The sequence below is a fragment of the Anguilla rostrata genome, chromosome 4 (assembly GCF_018555375.3).
Source record: "Anguilla rostrata isolate EN2019 chromosome 4, ASM1855537v3, whole genome shotgun sequence".
Taxonomy (NCBI): Eukaryota; Metazoa; Chordata; class Actinopteri; order Anguilliformes; family Anguillidae; genus Anguilla; species Anguilla rostrata.
This window is the reverse complement of record NC_057936.1, coordinates 28,669-46,972: the sequence shown is the minus strand read 5'-3', so window position 1 is coordinate 46,972 and position 18,304 is coordinate 28,669. Positions and strand designations below refer to the sequence as shown.

Genomic DNA, 18,304 nt, shown 5'->3' with positions numbered 1-18,304 from the left:
ATAATTTTCAGGATAAGTAGATCATAGGAAACTAACAGGATTATTGCTAGTTAGCGTAAGTACTGTGTGCAGAATGCACCATTCAGAACATTGCTCTATGGGCTGTGAAAAAGCATCATGTTTATTCTGGAAGAGAGACCATTTTAAATTTATGTTGGGCCTTTCTTGGTTGTACTCTATGGTTTACATATTAGCAGCGTTAAACCCTTTCAGTTCATCAAATGGCCGATACAAAATTATTGGCATCATTCTTGCAGACTCATTGATATCTTTATAAAAATAGCTGATCATAGCCTAATGTAAAATTATTTTGCTAGCTATACAAAAGCATTCCGATTATTTATAGATAATCAATATCAGCCGTCAATATTCATTTATTACTTTGAGGCAAAGCACTTTTTCCAGTTTTGCCCATCTCGGCTGTCATGATCATGTTGGTGTGAATGCTGAATTCTAATGGATAATATTTGTTAGCTATAATTGGTTATATGTAATCAATGTGCCTTCTCCATTGCTAGCTAAATAATGTTGTTCAAGGCTTGAGTATGCTACATTTGGAAATATACAGGCTTAGAGGTGTCTGGAAGAACACTGCTGTTCATTCATTTCATGTATTGAATGTCTGATGAGCAGAAGTGTTCACACAGCTTATTCAGGCTTCTGTAATCCAGTATGGTAACAGACAAGAGACCCTTTACAATTTTATTCATTGGATCTCAGTACTGTAGGAAACTACAGACTAAGACTAAAATCCAGCTAAAACCAGACATATCAGATATGTACTCTTGGTTAAAAGCCTGTTTTAATCATGCTTTGCTGAATTCCACAGAAAGGACAAACTGCCAGTCCAGAGAGGCTTCTGGCCAGGCAGCGTAGTCCAACCATTTACAGACCACATCTCCTCATTGCCTGCTGTCTTCTTACACAGGGTAAGAGCTTCACCTGAAGTCTCAACAAACCAAGATTAAATTTTTTTTAAATCACACCTGGTAATATGTATGTATATTGTCACACGCCAAGCGTAACACCCCAGGGATGGAGATGTGGCAGTGCCAGGGAAGACCATTGTCTGTTGCACGAGAGAGAAAGCGCACCCACACAAACATGAAATAAAATAAACAACCCTCTTCACCCTTCCCCCTCACGGCTTCCGGGCAAAAACAATAAACTAAAACAACAAGCTAAAAAAACAAAGACAAAAGAAAGTAAAACAGAGCAGTAACTTTTCAGTTCCCTGCTCTGAGCTGACCCACATTCCCAGCCAGGTCCAGCTCCTCCAGCATCCCAGCTGAGGATTCCTTTCCTCTTTAGTGCTCAAAATAAAACGAAACGAAAATCATAACTGTGCTCTCAGTGTTAGCTCCCGGTCTCGGCCCCGAACTGTGGAGAGCAGCACACCTTTAAGCATCTGGGCTGATTAACTAACACAGCCCAGGTGCGTGTGCTCTCTCCACCAGCTGGCACTGCCAAGACCAATCCGCCTCTCCGGCAGATCGACTGCTACACACCTTCCACCCGAAAATTCAGCCAGAGCCTAATTTGGCTTACAAACTGTCACACGCCAAGTGTGACACCCTGGGGAGGGAGATGCTGCAGTACCTGGCAACACCGTTGCCTGGCGCATGGAGAGAGAGAGTGGACCCACACAAACATGAAATAAAATAAACAACCCTCTTCACCCTTCCCCCTCACGGCTTCCGGGCAAAAACAATGAACTAAAACAACTAGCTAAAATAACAAAAATAAAAGAAAGTAAAACAGAGCAGCAACTTTTCAGTTCCCTGCTCTGAGCTGACCCACCTTCCCAGCCAGGTCCACTTCCTCCAGCATCCCAGCTGAGGATTTCTTTCTTTTTTTGTGCTCAAAATAAACTGAAATGAAAACCACAACAGAGCTCCCAGTCTTGGCCCCGAACTGTGAAGAGCAGCACACCTTTAAGCACCTGGGCTGATTAGCTAACGCAGCCCAGGTGCGTGTGCTCTCTCAACCACCAGCAGGTGCAGCCGAGACCAATCTGCCTCTCCGGCGGACCAACTTCTGTATATATATGCACAGATCCTTTAGCAGCCTGGTAAGAATATCATGTAAGGCACATGTGGAAGATAAGTGAGACAGTGTCTTCAAGAGATCATGAGGATTTCAGCACAATTTTTTGTAATACCGTACTAATATATATTATAAATTATAGCCGCACTATGCATCGGAGGAGAAATCATACCTTTGAGGTTATATACCTTGTTGATAAAAATGGCAGAAACCTTTTGCAATCCCCAGAAAAGGATGAATATTCATATCTGAGGAGGGATTTACAACATAATCAATTGTCCTTAAGAAAATTGACTTGAATTGCAAGAATATTCAGATATAGATTTGTTGATAATGATAATCCCGGGCAAAAATCATGCTGGCTCAATTCAATTAAATGAAATTTTATTTGTATCGCGCTTTTTCAGAGAACTGTCACGAAGACGGCAAGACGCTTTACAGAATACTGGCTGCCCGTGTATGATACTGTTTTGTTCAAGGAATAATTATGCTGATGCCTAATGATATATTCCAATGATTTACATGAGGCACAAGTTAAACTGACAGGCCTGTAGTTTCCTGGATCAATGTGGTCCCCCTTTTTACACTATTTAATGCTGTTCTGTTACTTTGCTTCCAGGCTGTCAGCAAGCCAGTTTTTAGAGGTCAAGAACAGCACAATTGTAGAGAATATTGTTGTATGTGTCTGCATGTATGCATGTGTGTGTGTGGTCATGTGTGTGTGTGTGTGTGTGCATGCATGTGTGTGTGTGTGTGTGTGTGTGTATGCATGTGTGTGTGTGCGTGCATGTATGCATGTGTGTGTGCGTGCATGTATGCCGGCATGTATGCATGTGTGTGTGCATGTGTGTGTATGCGTGCGTATGCGTGTGCATGTATGCGTGCATGCATGTATGCGTGTGTGCGTGCATGTATTCGTGTGTGTGTGTGTGTGTGCATGTATGCGTGTGTGTCTGTGTGTGTGTGCGTGCATGTATGCGCGTGTGTGTGTATGTGTGTGTGTGTGTGTATGCGTGCGCATGCGTGTGCATGTATGCGTGCATGCATGTATGCGTGTGTGCGTGCATGTATGCGTGTGTGTGTGTGTGTGTGTGCGTGCATGTATGCGTGTGTGTGTGTGTGTGTGCATGTATGCATGTGTGTGTGTGTGTGTGTGTGTGTGTGTGTATGCGTGTGTGTGTGCGTGCATGTATGCGTGTGTGTGTGTGTGTGTGTGTGTGTGCGTGCATGTATGCGTGTGTGTGTGCGTGTATGTGTGTGTGTGTGTATGTGTGTGTGCGTGCATGTATGCGTGTGTGTGTGTGTGTGTGTGTGTGTGTTTCCCCAGTTCAGTGTTTGGAGTCTCCTGCGACAGTGAACTGCTCCCGGCCGGATGCAGAGTCCCTGTTTGTTGCCTTGGAGGAGGTTCTCGGCAGGACTGCCCTCCGACCCGTCCACAGCCTATCAACACCCACTAATGTCAGCATCGAGCTCACAATCTTCGGCATTCTGGGAGTGGTGAGTAAAGATACAAACCTACGGTAGCATGAAAAAATAAGGCTAGAGCAATGCAAGTAATTATTTAAATAAACAAGCGGTAGCGTTACATTACGGGCATTTAGCTGATCCTCTTATCCAGAGTGAGTTACATAGCTTTTTTCATTGAATTTGCTTAGTACCCATTAACAGCTGATTATATAATGAAGCAATGTATGCAAGGTACTTTGCTTAAGGATGAAATGGCTGTGTGCTACCTGGGAATTAAACCTGCAACCTTTTGGTTATAAGGCCAGTTCCCTACCCATCATACTGCACCACCACCCTGATCCAACCGCGTGAGAGGACAGTGGCCATGCTTACTGAAATTAAACATATATTTGACTCACATTGTAGCACCATTCATACCAAGTTCATACTCACTGTGAGGAAATACATATACATACAGGAGAACCTTATTCAGGAATGGGAGTCATTCATCACTCTAAAGTGTTCATCACTTCGGAAATTAAGTCCAAATGCTACAATTGTATTTCCAATAGTTTATTTTAATAGCTACTTGCATTAATCTAGCCTTATTTTTAAAAGGCTCAGTTACAAAACACACTGTTGTAGCTATAAAATCTTCCAAAAGATGCAGTATAATAATATCCTGTCTGTATATGAGCAGCAAACATTGTCTTGCATTCTCAAATACAGAAACATTACAAACTAAATTAATGTTGTAAATATGTAGCCAGTGTGTGTTCATTAAAGAGAAATGTAAATGTAGGTGCTGACACTTCACCATGTGTAAATGTAGGTGCTGACACTGCTTCTTAGGGTTAGGGTTAGGGTTCTTAGCTGAAAGCCTGTTCAGCATTCGGTTGCCAAGTCATGACTGGGGTTCATATTTCTGAGGTTCTTCTGTAAAATAATTGATATGAAGAACAAATCAAGTCACAACAGCACAGTAAAAACGAAAAAAGAAGAGACAAGGAAATAAATTGAATTTCTTGAAATGGAATGAAGTCCACACTAAAGCTGCCTTTTAACAGTGCCATGATTCAAGTGTCCTTATCAAGTAATGTTATGTATTAAAATTTGTCCTGAAATGTAAATTTTCAAATGCAGTTTGAACTGTAAAATGCAGTTTGAACTGTCATTTTAACATGTTGTTCTTTTCTAGGATGAAAAGCAACAACAATTGGCAACTTTTATTTGGCTAGTCCTGGTAAGTGTGTTTGGCAGTGAAGGGCTCTACAGGTCCTTCAGTTTGTTGGTTCTATAGCTCTGTTTTTTGCAGGAGTGGGAGATGGAGACTGTGAAGTGGGACCCCTTACAGTGTGGAGCCTCCAGAATTTCATTACCCAGAACAATGTTGTGGACCCCAGACATTCTCATCAATGAATTGTATGTGGTCAGTGTGCATCTCTGAGAGTTACAGAGTGGCACTGCATCAAGCCAAATAATGGACAACCTATTATAAATGATTAAACTATGATACAGTACTTCACTAACAAAAAATGTCATTTAGAATGGAACAATTTAACAGAAGCCTTTGCATTATTTATTTAATTTATTTATTTGAAAGGGACAATGGACAGTAATTCTGCCCCAGAATTAGCCTGACAGCTAAATTTCATCTGTAGTCCCATTTAAACTAAAGATCAGCTCAATCTCAATGATGCAGTCAGAAGAGGAGAGTTGTACTCCATGCAAAGTACTCAGATATACGGCACTCTTCTGTTTGTTTCTGGCAGTATGGATGAAGACACATCCCCAGACGCACCCTATGTGTATCTGAAGCACACTGGTCATGTGTTTGACGACCGGCCGGTCAGGGTGGTCAGCTCCTGCACACTGGACATCTACGCCTTTCCCTTTGATGTGCAGAACTGCTCTCTCACCTTCGGTTCCTACTTGCATGTTGGTGAGAAAACCGCAACAATGTACACACATCATAAACCTGTACACATCATGAACCTGTAGAAAGACAAGGCATGCCTTTATTACTTTCCATGTCACCCCATGGATAAAGGCATTTAAAAATGGTTTCTATTTGCTGTTAACATCTGACTTTTAAATGATGAAAGTTTATGATGATACAGATAATTCACGTAAAGACAGATTTCTATGAGAGTTTGGATTGTGAGGTCTATTCTAGGTTCTGATCACTGATGTATGCATCATACAAATATATATAAATAAATATATATATATATATATATATATATATGCATGCATGCGTGTGTGTTTTTGTGTGTGCGCTTACGTGTGTGAGCATACATGCGTGTGTGTGTGTGTGAGCCTGTGTGTGTATATGCGTGTGTGTGTTTGTGTGTACGTGTGTGTATATGTACATGTGTGTGCATGTGGGTACGTGTGTGTTGTTTGTGCGTGTGTGTATATGCATGTGTGTGTTCCTACGTGTGTGTGCGTGCGTGTGTGCGTGTGTACGTGTGTGTGTATATGTGTGTGTGTACGCATGTGCGAGCTTGTTTGTGTGTGCGTGTGTGTATATGCATGTGTGTGTGTTTGTGTGTATGTGTGTGTGTGCGTGCGTGTATGTGTGTATATGTGTGTATGGTGTATGTATGTGTGTATGTGTATGTGTATGTGTGTGTATGTGTGTGTATGTGCGTGTGTGTGTGTGTATGTGTGTGTGTGTGTGTGTGTGTGTGTATAGGTGTGTGTGTGTGTGTGTGTATCTGTGTATATGTGCGTGTGTGTGTGCGTGCGTGCGTGTGTATATGTATGTGTGTGTGTGTGTGTATAGGTGTGTGTGTGTGTGTGTGTATATCTGTGTATGTGTGTATAGGTGTGTATATGTTATTATTATTATTATTATTATTAATTACATTTATATAGCACTTTTCCAAATACTCAAAGTGCTTTACAGTGAAGGGGAACTCACCTCACCCACCACCAATGTGTAGCACCCACCTGGGTGATGCACGGCAGCCAATTTGCGCCAGAACGCTCACCACACATTAGCGAAGGTGGAGAGGGAGAGAACATTTATTTTAGCCAATTAAGTCTGGGGATGATTTTTAGTGGCGAGTTTGTGAGAGCCAGATCTGGGATTTGGCCAGGACCCCGGGGAACCCCCTACTCTTAGCGATAAGTGTCATGGGATCTTTAGTGACCACAGAGAGTCAGGACCTCGGTTTAACGTCTCATCCAAAAGACAGCATCTCCTACAGCACAGTGTCCCCGTCACTGCACTGGGGCATTGGGGTTTATTTATACCAGAGGGAAGATTGCCCCCTGCTGGCCCACCCAACACCACTTCCAGCAGCAACTCAGTGTTCCCTGGTGGTCTCCCATCCAAGTACTAACCAAGCCCACACCTGCTTAGCTTCGTGTGTGTGTGTGTGTGTGTGTGTGTGTAACTCATATGTTGTGGTGTCGTTTCTGGCCTTGCAGCCTCAGACATACAGGTGGCCCTGGGCAGGAATGTGTCGGATGCTCTGCAGGAGTCTCGCAGGGTTCTCCGTGCGGCGGGGGAGTGGGAGCTGCTGGACCTCACGGCCACGGACAGCACCCTCCACACATCCCACTCACAATACCACGAAGTTGTTTTCTACGTATGTGACAAAGCAGTGAATTTCCTTAGGATGCCCAAGTTATAATATGAGTTTATAATTTAGGGGCTGCAGGTTAAATTCCATGGTGGGACACTGCTGTTTTGTCTTTGACACAAGGTCCTTAACCTGTACAGCAATATAAATCATTTTCGATTTTTAAAAGTGAAATGTGGAGAGAATGAACTGCCTCTCCTCTGATATTGTAGGTAGTTCTGAGGCGCAGGGCCACCCTGTATGTGGTGAACCTGCTAGTGCCCAGCTGCTTCCTCATCACAGTGGACCTCTTCAGCTTCCTCCTGCCCCCCCAGAGTGTGGACCGCTCCTCCTTCAAGATGACCCTCATCCTGGGCTACACCGTCTTCCTGCTCATCATGAACGACCTGCTGCCCATCACCGGCAACAGGACACCCCTGATAAGTCAGTTTGAGTCTTTGTATTGTGTTCAGTGTGAGGATGTGCATTGGAGCAGTGTTCAGTGTGAGGGTATGCATTGGAGGAGTGTTCAGTGTGAGGGTGTGCATTGGAGGAGTGTTCAGTGTGAGGGTGTGCATTGCAATGATGTTCAGTGTGAGGGTGTGCATTGGAGCAGTGTTCAGTGTGAGGGTATGTATTGGAAGAGTGTTCAGTGTGAGGGTGTGCATTGGAATGGTGTTCAGTGTGAGGGTGTGCATTGGAACGGTGTTCAGTGTGAGGGTGTACATTGGAAGAGTGTTCTGGGTTTTGAGACCAACAGCTACGCAGGATTACAATGGGTCAAAAAGTTTACAACACAGCAAGAGCAGCAGGCCTTGTAGAATCGAATGATGGTGGAGATAAACTAAATTTATGTAACCTTTATTTCAGCAGGAAAGTCCCTCTGAGATAGGCAAGATGAAATAAAAGGTCGACTTCACACAGACTTACCCATTACAATTAATATCTGTTAGTACCTTTCTACATTTTACATCAGATAAAAACAATTCTTCAACATTGTAGCTCTTGTAATAATAGCATCTCTCTGTTGCTCTCTACCCCTCTCCCCTTTCTCTCTCTCTCTCTCTTTCTCTCCCCCCAGATGTGTTCTTCTCTATCTGTCTGGCTCTGATGGTGGGTAGTCTCCTGGAGACAGTTCTGATCACCAACATCCTGTACAGTTCCAGTCAGTACCCTTCGGTCCCTCGATGGATTCGTGTGATAGTCCTGCAGTACCTGGCCCGACTCGTCTGTCTGTACCAAAAACCCAGCAACCGTGTCACCGTCATACTCAACCCTGCTGCTCAAGGTAGTCCTGAGTACAAGATCCAAGCATATCTGAAATAATTTCACTTGTATATATGAAAACAGCAGAGCTGTTTTACTAGCCAAAACATGCAATCATATGAAAGATGATTGTTTGATGAATTTGCTCTGAACATAGGATCAAAGAATCAAAATAGATTCTATTAAAATAATCAGCCATCTGCAGGAATTTTTCTGATGTCTAAATGGTTTTAAGGCATTTCAAATAAAATTTTTAGATGCAGGTTCAGTCCATTTGCTCATTGAATGTATGTGTGCTAAATCACTTCCCTGCTAATGAGGGGGGGGGGCTTCTGTCTGCAGTCCCAGCAGAGAAGTGTGAGGCTGCGGCGGGCCCCTCTGTACTGCCAGGGCCCCATGAGCTGCAGGGGCCCAAAGGGAACGGACACAGCTATGAGCAGCTGATCTTGCAGGAGCTGAGGAGGCTGAGTGCAGACCTGCTGGCCATCCGGCTCAAGATGGATAAAAGCCAGCAAGGCAGTCAGAATGCAGAGGAGTGGGTTCAGATCGGCAACGTCATCGACCGCCTGCTTTTCTGCCTTTACCTAGTCTTCATCAGCGTTAGCTTCATCACCATCATCATGATCTGGGCACACTGGCACAACCAGTAACTGCACAGCCAGAGCAGCACAACAGACTGCTGTTTCCACACAGCCAGAGCAGCACACCAGACTGTGCATTTCCCCACAGCCAGAGCACCTCACCAAAAATAAAATGACAATTTAGACAATGCCTAAAACTTGACTTCTAGTCATACATTTTCATACACAATTCACATAGTTATACATGTGAAGAAATCAAGACTAGGTGATGTTTTTTTTGCTCTTGCTTCTACGTAGTTGCTACCTGCCATGTCATAAGAATTTATTTGCTCAGAATGACCTTGTGTTATACTGTGCACTTGACAAATAAATACAATTTGACTTTGTTTTTCTAATCGTCAGTCATCCAGGGTTGGTGGTCATATGCCCACTGTAGCCTTCCTGTCTTTAGCTGACAGGAGTGGAACCCGGCATGGTCTTCTGCTGCTGTAGCCCTTCTGCTTCAAGTTTTAATGCGTTGATGCCCTTCTGTACACAACTGTTGTAAACAGCTGTTATTTGAGCATTTGTGGTCCTCCTGTTTGCTTGAGCGAGTATGCCCATTCTCCTTTACCCTCTCTCATTAACAGTGTTTATTCATCCACAGAACTGTTGGGTGTTTTCTGTCTATCGCACCATTCTCTGTGAACTCTAGAGACTGTAGTGCGTGAAAATCTCAGGAGGGCAGATGTTTCACAGATGCTGGAACCACTTGGCACAAACAATCATACCATGGTCATCTCTTAGGTCATGTGTCTTGTCCCTTCTAATATTTCATTGAACAACAACTAAACCTCTTCACCATGTCTGCATGCTTTATATATAGAATTGCAGCACTATTAATCACTGTTCGCAGGAGCTGGGTATTTGTGTATCTTTTCCAATTTTAATTGTTTCTAATTTTAATTGGCTATCAGTGAACCAGCATGTGTCTTCAAGGTGATTGTAGCTAATTCAACATTTTCCATTAGAAGGGTTTCACACTTGTTTATCTGAAGATGGAAAATGAGACTTGTGCATTTGTTAAAATGTTGAGCATTGTTCAAATAGGTAAAAATATAACACCTATATCCCATGGGCTTAGCAGAGTCAAAGGTAAAAACAAGATGGCTGAGTGGTTACTGTAGGTGTTGGGCAAACACATCTGCTTAAAGTCATTACTTCCTGGATGGAGTTCAGATCCCTATTCTTGGTCACAACAGTGCGGTGTGTGGGAAGAGTGTTAGACCCACCGACAGCAAGGAGAGTGACCATGAGCAGCCTGTGGGGCTGTCTGCTAACTGCAGCTTGTTTTCTGCTATCTGGTAAGGATTACTGTAATTGCTGCCACTTTTGTCTATTTCACAATCTATTGTCTGTCAAATTGTTTGGATGTTATAGCAAAGCAGGAGACATAACTTTATATACTGTCATGGTACACTAAATGCAAACTTTTAAGTTACTGTACTCCCTGCGATTTCCTACATCATTACAACATGAATCATAACATATAACTAATCTGTTGGTCAGCTCAAATATTTACTTTCTGGATTATAAAATAAAATTATTAATTACATGAAATTACTTGAATTCTGAAGCATCAATACAAGTACTTAATGTTATTGGCAGTTACATTATATTTCTGTATGTGCCCACAGTCAAAACGGACTTGCAATAATTTATTGAATAATTAAAATATTTGTCAATACATGATTACATTATATTTACATATTCATATGTGCTTTCTCTGTGAATCACTAAAATTATATAATTCTTACAGGATTAACACTCAAATCAATGTGTTGAGAAGTATTGGGTACAACCAGTCAGTTTGTTTGAATGTAGATCCAGTGTTTGAGGAAGTATAAAATGCCTTCATGTATTCTCATTTCTGTTCACTTGTGATTTATCCTGTTCTTTAGTATTTACCAGTTAAATTCACAAGAATCATTTCAAAGAAGTAAAATTAGCAAAAGTGTGTTTGTAACTACAGTACAACAAAGATGAATGGTAAAAATGTCATAACTGTAACCCTAACTAAAGTCATATTTTTAGAGCATTTTAACTGGTGAAGCTTATTGTTTGCATATTAATACCCACAGGGGAGTCTAGTGCTTTGTGATTTTGGGTGATTTGATTACTTTTGCCCATCTCCTTTCAGCTTAAATTCTCAGTCCCAGTGGGGTGGGAGTGGGACCCAGTGCTGGGCCAGGAGAAAGGATGCGCAGCATCATTACTTGCGCAAATTACATACGAGAAACATTATTTAGCTCATTTCAACATTTAATATAAAGAAATGAGAGAGAGATTGAGAGAATTATTTTTCTTATATGATTTTTTCTGTGTTTTGATTTGTTTTTGTTTTTTTGTTTAACCAAAAAAAGAAGACAAGTGATTATTATTATTATTATTATTATTATTGTTAATAATAATAATAATAAATCCTAATTTATTATTGAATAATTAATTAATTATTAACATTAAAAAATCTTTATGTTGACTGAAATAAGTTGGGACACTTATTCTCAGAAAGTTTGATCGAGAGAAATAAATTCACAGTTAATATCACTCAAGGTCTGGGGTCACAAAATAAATAATTTAATAATGAATAGTTTAATAAATTACTGAAAATTAAATAGAAATTATGTAATTAATAACTAAACTTCAATTTGGAACAGGTTCATAGTACTTTTTGTTGTTGACTTTACACAGATAGTGGTTTGGGGGGTTTAACTAATACTTTCTTGAAAAAAGAAAGCCTCTTGCAAGTTGTCTAAAGTGATGCGCACAAATCGCTGATTTTCATAAATAGTTTTAATTGAGAATTAAGTAGGTATAAAGTGTTTATATGAATCAATAATTCATCAGTATAATATGAATATATTTCACTACAGCATGTCATTAGAACAGGATTAATTCTTCATAAATCTTTAAGTTGAATCACATTTGTAGAATGTGAGTTCAACTTATCAAATCTGAAATATGAGATGAAGTTGATTCAACACTGCACATGCAACTGTTACATGCGTAACATCATTTACAATGTGTATGCAGTTATGACATAAAAAAAAAACACATTTAAACCACAGAAAACGTGTTTGCCCATTAAGTCGTCTCCCATGGAAATGAGATTCTTTACCTCAATGGGACTTCTTTCTAAACAAAAAGTTTAAAATAATTCAACTTCACTGTTCTTCCCTTCATTCTTTATAGCGCCTCTGAACGCGAGTCATCTCACCTGCAGAAAGGGTCACAGTGGCCCTACCTACGAGTCCTTACAGACTGTGTTTGACAGGAAGCCTTTCCGTCCTGCAGTGAACCTCAGTAACCCCACCATCACCAACATATCCTTCACTCTGTACGCTGTGCTGGGCGTGGTGAGTCCCACAGGGGGGCACTGGGTGCCATGCTTCCTGTCATTATCCTGTATTTCACTACGCATAACAAGTTTCTGGATATACAATATATTGTTAAATGTATATGTAACATATGTAGACATTTTTATAATATAATGTAATGTCCATACTTTTTGTTGGCATTGGCACTTTCTGTACTTAACTACACTACTGCAATTTAGTAAGCACTATTATCCAGATGCAAATACTAGTGCATAGATCAGGGATCCAAGCGTCAGGATTACATATTATCCCAGGATAGACTACATGAATCAGGAAAAGGCACCAAATTGTATATTTTATCATAAGTACCTAATGAGCAGCACGGTGGTGATTATTTTATGTAAAACAGTGGAGATTACATACCTGCTCTGTTTCGTAGTAAAACAGTGGAGATTACAGACCTGCTCTGTTTCATAGTAAAACAGTGGAGATTACAGACCTGCTCTGTTTCAGTGTAAAACAGTGGAGATTACAGACCTGCTCTGTTTCAGAGTAAAACAGTGGAGATTACAGACCTGCTCTGTTTCAGTGTAAAAAAGTGGGTAGCACTGTCGCCTCACCCTCACAGCAAGAAGCTTCTGGGTTCAAATCCTGGCCTGGGCCTTTCCCTCCAGTTTCCTCTGACAGTCCAAAGGCATACAGGTTAGGCCACTTGGAGACTCTAAATTGCCCTTAGGCATGGGTGTGTTTGTGCCCTGTGCCTCTCAACCAATGTTTGCTGGGATAGGCTCCAGTATCCCCTGTGGCCCTGACCAGAAATAAGCGAGTATAGTGGATGGATGGATAAGAACCCAATACATACATTTCTTGCACCATATATACAAGCAATACAGTTTATGGTATATTTATTTGTCTTTTTGTTTGTGTATATTAGAGTGTGAGTGTGCGTCTTTGTGTCTATCCCATGGTAATGTGTACATGTTTGCGCCATTTCAGAATGAGAAGCAACAGATTCTCACCACCTTCCTCTGGCTTAGACTGGTAAGCAGTACACACCATCCAGCACAGACTGCTAATGCTACAGACATACTAATATTAAAGCTATGGTAATGCTACAGACATGCAAATATTAAAGCTATGGTAATGCTACAGACATGGAAATATTAAAGCTATGCTAATGCTGCAGACATGCTAATTTTAAAAGCTATGTTAATTCTACAGACGTGCTTATATTAAAGATATAGTAATGCTGCAGACATGCTAATAATAAAACTATACTAATGCTACAGCTTCAGCTCCCCTCTGGGTATGTCTTCACATGGTTGGTTCACCTGCAGTCCAATGTGTTTGTGCCGCTGTAGTACTGGCATCACGAGTTTCTAGTGTGGGACCCAGAGGAGTGCGATGGAGTCAGCAAGATTTCACTTCCTGTCACAGATCTCTGGACACCTGACATCATTGTTTATGAGTTGTGAGTATCTCTAACAATAATTTCATTCATTTTATTCCTGTCACTCAAGACATTATTTCTTTCCCACACAAAAATGCTTAAAGGCACCATAGCCTCATTGTATAAATCTCTTTCTCTCTCAGCGTGGATGATGACGTGTCTCAGAACTGCCCGTACGTCTACGTTAATCACACCGGCCACATCCGCTATGACAGGATGTTACGAATCGTCAGCGCATGCAATCTGGAGATCTATACCTTTCCCTTCGACATCCAGAACTGTTCGCTCACCTTCGGATCCTACATGCACACCAGTAACAGTTCCTATCGCAGTTACATCTGGCTCAAATAGATATCCAAAATACTCTTTAGATCCCAGTACTACACCTGGCTCTAATTTTTTCAGATAAAGTTTGAAAATAGTCCAGTATATCCCTGAGAATTTTCAATAAATCAACAATAAAAATTGTTCTCAAATTGGTGAAAATAGATGCTTCTTAAAACTGCAAAAAATCTGCAGGAATTGTGCTGGTGTCTAAAGGGCTACAATATTTTGTGTAAAGTATTTGACCCAGGATGAAGCAGTCCTATGTTAGTATTTGACCGAGGATTCAGCAGTCCTATGTTAGTATTTGACGCAGAATTAAGCAGTCCTATGTTAGTATTTGACCCAGAATTAAGCAGTCCTATGTTAGTATTTCACCCAGGATTCAGCAGTCCTATGTTAGTATTTCACCCAGGATTCAGCAGTCCTATGTTAGTATTTGGCCCAGGATTCAGCAGTCCTATGTTAGTATTTGACGCAGAATTAAGCAGTCCTATGTTAGTATTTGACGCAGAATTAAGCAGTCCTATGTTAGTATTTGACCCAGGATTCAGCAGTCCTATGTTAGTATTTGACCCAGGATGAAGCAGTCCTATGTTAGTATTTGACGCAGAATTAAGCAGTCCTATGTTAGTATTTGACGCAGAATTAAGCAGTCCTATGTTAGTATTTGACGCAGGATTCAGCAGTCCTATGTTAGTATTTGACGCAGAATTAAGCAGTCCTATGTTAGTATTTGACCCAGGATGAAGCAGTCCTATGTTAGTATTTGACCCAGGATGAAGCAGTCCTATGTTAGTATTTCACCCAGGATTCAGCAGTCCTATATTAGCCTGCATGCAGCAGGTGAATGAATAGTCCTCTGTCCCACTTCCTCATTCTCAGTCAAGGACGTCCGTGTCACTCCGGCCCTGTCCTTTGAGGAAATCTCTGGGAATTCCAAGCGTTACCTGGAGGCCAGTGGGGAATGGGAGCTGGTGATCATCGAAGGCAATGCGGGAATCCTGCAGTTTGGGATTGATGAGTGGGACATCATCACTTTTTGGGTGAGAGGAATGATGTCATTATATAAGGGACTTTAATAAAGCTTTTTTGCGCAGTCTACTGTTTGTAATTCAGGTGTCTACTGTCCTGTGACAAAGACATGACTCAAATTACGTTAAACTGAATAATAGTGTACTCTCAGATCAGGTCTTACTGCATACAGATGATAGAAGCCAGATGCAATGATGATCCCTTTGTAACAAATGTCCTGTTGCTGCTGCAATTCTCTTTTCCCCCTGTAGGTGGTGATAAAGAGGCGGCCTATCCTGTATGTGGTGAATCTGCTGATCCCAAGCTCCTTCCTGATGATCATTGACATCCTGTCCTTCTACCTGCCTCCTCACAGCGTTGACCGCGCCTCCTTCAAGATGACCCTCATCCTGGGCTACACCGTCTTCCTCCTCATCATGAACGACCTGCTGCCCAGCACAGCTAATGGCACACCCATCATTGGTCAGACCACACAACATTTACATAACATTTCCTCATTATCAAACACTCTTTTTACATCTTTTTAATGACTTCAGACTCTTTTTTACAACCTTGGAGTTACAGGCTCAGTTCCCTAACAAATATACAATATTGTAATTGAAATACCTTAACTATTTAAAACCAGTAAAACTACTGTAAATTACTGCAAATATTTAAAGATGTATCTGTATTTTCAGAAATGTTTACATAACATTTTTTTAAACGATGTATGTTTTGGTTTGTAAAATTTTGTAAAGAATGAATAGGGATCTGCTGGAGTGTTTTCTAGCCTTGAAAGAGTACTGGTACGTATAAATATGTATGAAAGAAGACTGGTACAGAGGTAAATGAACCCAACTTATCAATACAAATCAATGCCAACAGACAGGAGAAAAAGTAAGTAGCAGATGTGTTGAACTGGTAGTAACAGCTTGCTGGTGAGGTGATGATGCTAAATGTGTTGCTCCCCAGGAATCTATTTCTCAGTATGTCTGGCTCTCATGGTGATCAGCCTACTGGAGACCGTCATCATCACCAACGTGCTCCACCACAACTCCATGAAGTACCGCCCGGTGCCAAGGTGGGTACAGGTGCTGGTTTTGGGGTACATCGGCCGTCTCATCTGCTACACCAAACCTGAGGATGAAGCACGAGCCACCCCGAAATCTGAGAGCACAGGGCCCTGGGTCTCCCAACCTTGCACACCAGCACAGACCCCAGCCATTAATGGCCACGGTGAGCATCTATGGAAGGCCCCCGTGAGGGCCTCCTCTTCTGCCACACTATTATATTATGCAAAACATATAATTATTTGTCAATGTAAAACACAAGGATAGGTCAATGATCACCCCATTTCTCAAAACTAAAGTCTGTATCCTGACCCGAAACTGACAGGGCCGGAAGGAATGCTGTGATTGGGTACTGGGCCTATTTTTAGCGCTATGACATTGGGTATGATCGGATACTGACCTGCTGCTAACCCGGACGTTTACAAACACTTCTGACAGCCATTAACAATGACTGACAATAGCACCAAGCTTCCAGTTTTTGTAGTGTACTATTTTGATCAACTAGCAAATTAAAGTAGTCGTATTTGACAGCACAGCAATGATAAACTCATTAACGTAACATTCAACAAAAGGAAATCGGCACTAAAGCTAGCCTGTTCTGACTAATACCAACAGCAACAAATGTATTAATTTCACGTTTAGCAGAAAGAAAACCAGCACTAAAGCTAGCTGGCTAGCCTGTTCTGATCATTACAAACATTAAAATATAAATTATTACACTTACACTTTATGCAATCACATACTGAGAGAGGACACTGCTTCTGTGCTCAGGTCCAAGCGACACAGAAGAAAAAATGTTTAAAAATAATTGTGAAAACTCAAATAGCACTGTTTTAATTAAATATTTGAGCATAGCAGTACACTACAAAACCTAGAAGCTTTGCTTTGCACCATTGCTGTCAATCATCAACCACGGGAGGTGTTCCAGCCCCGTTCCAGATCGCAAGCACCGTCACTTTCAGCTTTTCCATGGGAAATCACAAGCACCGTCACTTTCATTTTTCCCATGGGAAATCACAAGCACCGTCTCTTTCAGCTTTCCCATGGGAAACACGGCATTATTTTGCATCGTGCTGTGTGGTGCCTTTATTCCTGCGATGGGGTTCTATCAGGTTTGGGCTTAAAATCTGGCTGGAATTTGTCAAGCTGGTTCGGGTCGGACCATAAAGATGTCAGGCTTAGGCGGGCTCTCTCAGCTCTACTCGAAACACTTCCTGCGTTTGTTGCATCCTGTGACTGTTCTGTACTGGTGTTTCTCTGGAATGCTTCCTGAAGTGTCCTCCCTGGGAGCAGGATTGGCTGCCCCTCTTCCCTCTGCCATTCCGGAGCTGAAGCAGATCTGCCAGGACCTCAGTCTGATGCGCAGCCATCTTACGTCCCTGCAGAAGGAGACAGAGAGACAGGACGAGTGGTGTCACGTGGGCTACATCATGGACTTCCTGCTCTTCCGCATTTATCTGCTGCTAATCTCACTGTACGCCATGGTAATCATCTGCATGTGGTGCATCTGGTTCAACCAGTGATGACCAACATCAAGCTGAGACAACAGACCAGCATAGCAGAGAAATACTTTATTGGAAATACTTCATACCTTTAGACACCAGTAATAATCCTGCAATTAGTGATTCTGTAAAATTATTAATTCATGTGACTGTACATTTTGGTTAGTAACATGGTTGGTTGAAAATGCTTGAGTGTTTTCACATTTACCAGCATCAAAATAAACTGATATTTCCCACAGATCTGGAGAAGTGGACATCAAATTTCCTGTACCTGCTGCTGGCGAACATTCTTTTACAAACTGTGATGTCATTTTAGCAAATTTGACTTTAAATGTTAATCCAGATGGCAATCATTTTTTGGCTTATGTGACATACTCTTCTAAATTATGACCACACACACTCGTGCTCCTCCTCTTTGCCAGTCGCAGGCAAAGCGGGCACTCCCAGCATGCCCTGCAGCAGGTCTTGTGGAAACACGCCTAGCACGAGAGAGAGAGAGAGAGAGAGACACACCCTTCACACCTTAAACCACACACACACTCAAACATTGCCTTCACACTCTCAACAAACAGGCTTTTCCACATTTTGACCAAGAGTGGAATGAGCAAAAAACACACACAATGACATCACAGCAAAATAGCCAATGGCAGCTTCCGATGAGGTGGGTGAAGCCAGCA

The 18,304-nt window shown here is 41.7% G+C and overlaps 2 protein-coding genes across 2 annotated transcripts; both read left to right on the top strand.

The window, feature by feature from the left end:
• The first annotated feature begins 2,093 nt into the window (after positions 1-2,093).
• On the top strand, positions 2,094-9,369 carry LOC135254065 (5-hydroxytryptamine receptor 3A-like). Its single transcript, XM_064334015.1, has 9 exons — positions 2,094-2,106; positions 3,401-3,543; positions 4,691-4,735; positions 4,808-4,914; positions 5,265-5,434; positions 6,931-7,091; positions 7,298-7,508; positions 8,146-8,352; positions 8,673-9,369. The coding sequence occupies exons 1-9, from the start codon at positions 2,094-2,096 to the stop codon at positions 8,978-8,980; spliced, it is 1,365 nt and encodes a 454-aa protein (XP_064190085.1). The 3' UTR covers positions 8,981-9,369.
• A 770-nt stretch (positions 9,370-10,139) lies between these two features.
• On the top strand, positions 10,140-17,880 carry LOC135252159 (5-hydroxytryptamine receptor 3A-like). The gene is made up of 9 exons (XM_064329952.1): positions 10,140-10,254; positions 12,143-12,306; positions 13,264-13,308; positions 13,629-13,738; positions 13,861-14,030; positions 14,927-15,087; positions 15,328-15,538; positions 16,028-16,291; positions 17,401-17,880. Exons 1-9 carry the CDS (start codon positions 10,203-10,205, stop codon positions 17,646-17,648), a joined length of 1,425 nt encoding a protein of 474 aa, XP_064186022.1. The 5' UTR covers positions 10,140-10,202; the 3' UTR covers positions 17,649-17,880.
• Positions 17,881-18,304: the final 424 nt, after the last annotated feature.

Coding starts and splice junctions, on each gene's coding strand:
- LOC135252159 (XM_064329952.1), top strand. CDS start 10,203: ATGAGCAGCCTGTGGGGCTGTCTGCTAACTGCAGCTTGTTTTCTGCTA. Junction 10,255..12,142: donor AGCTTGTTTTCTGCTATCTG/GTAAGGATTACT, acceptor CATTCTTTATAG/CGCCTCTGAACGCGAGTCAT. Junction 15,539..16,027: donor TAATGGCACACCCATCATTG/GTCAGACCACAC, acceptor GTTGCTCCCCAG/GAATCTATTTCTCAGTATGT.
- LOC135254065 (XM_064334015.1), top strand. Junction 7,509..8,145: donor CAACAGGACACCCCTGATAA/GTCAGTTTGAGT, acceptor CTCTCCCCCCAG/ATGTGTTCTTCTCTATCTGT. Junction 8,353..8,672: donor ACTCAACCCTGCTGCTCAAG/GTAGTCCTGAGT, acceptor TTCTGTCTGCAG/TCCCAGCAGAGAAGTGTGAG.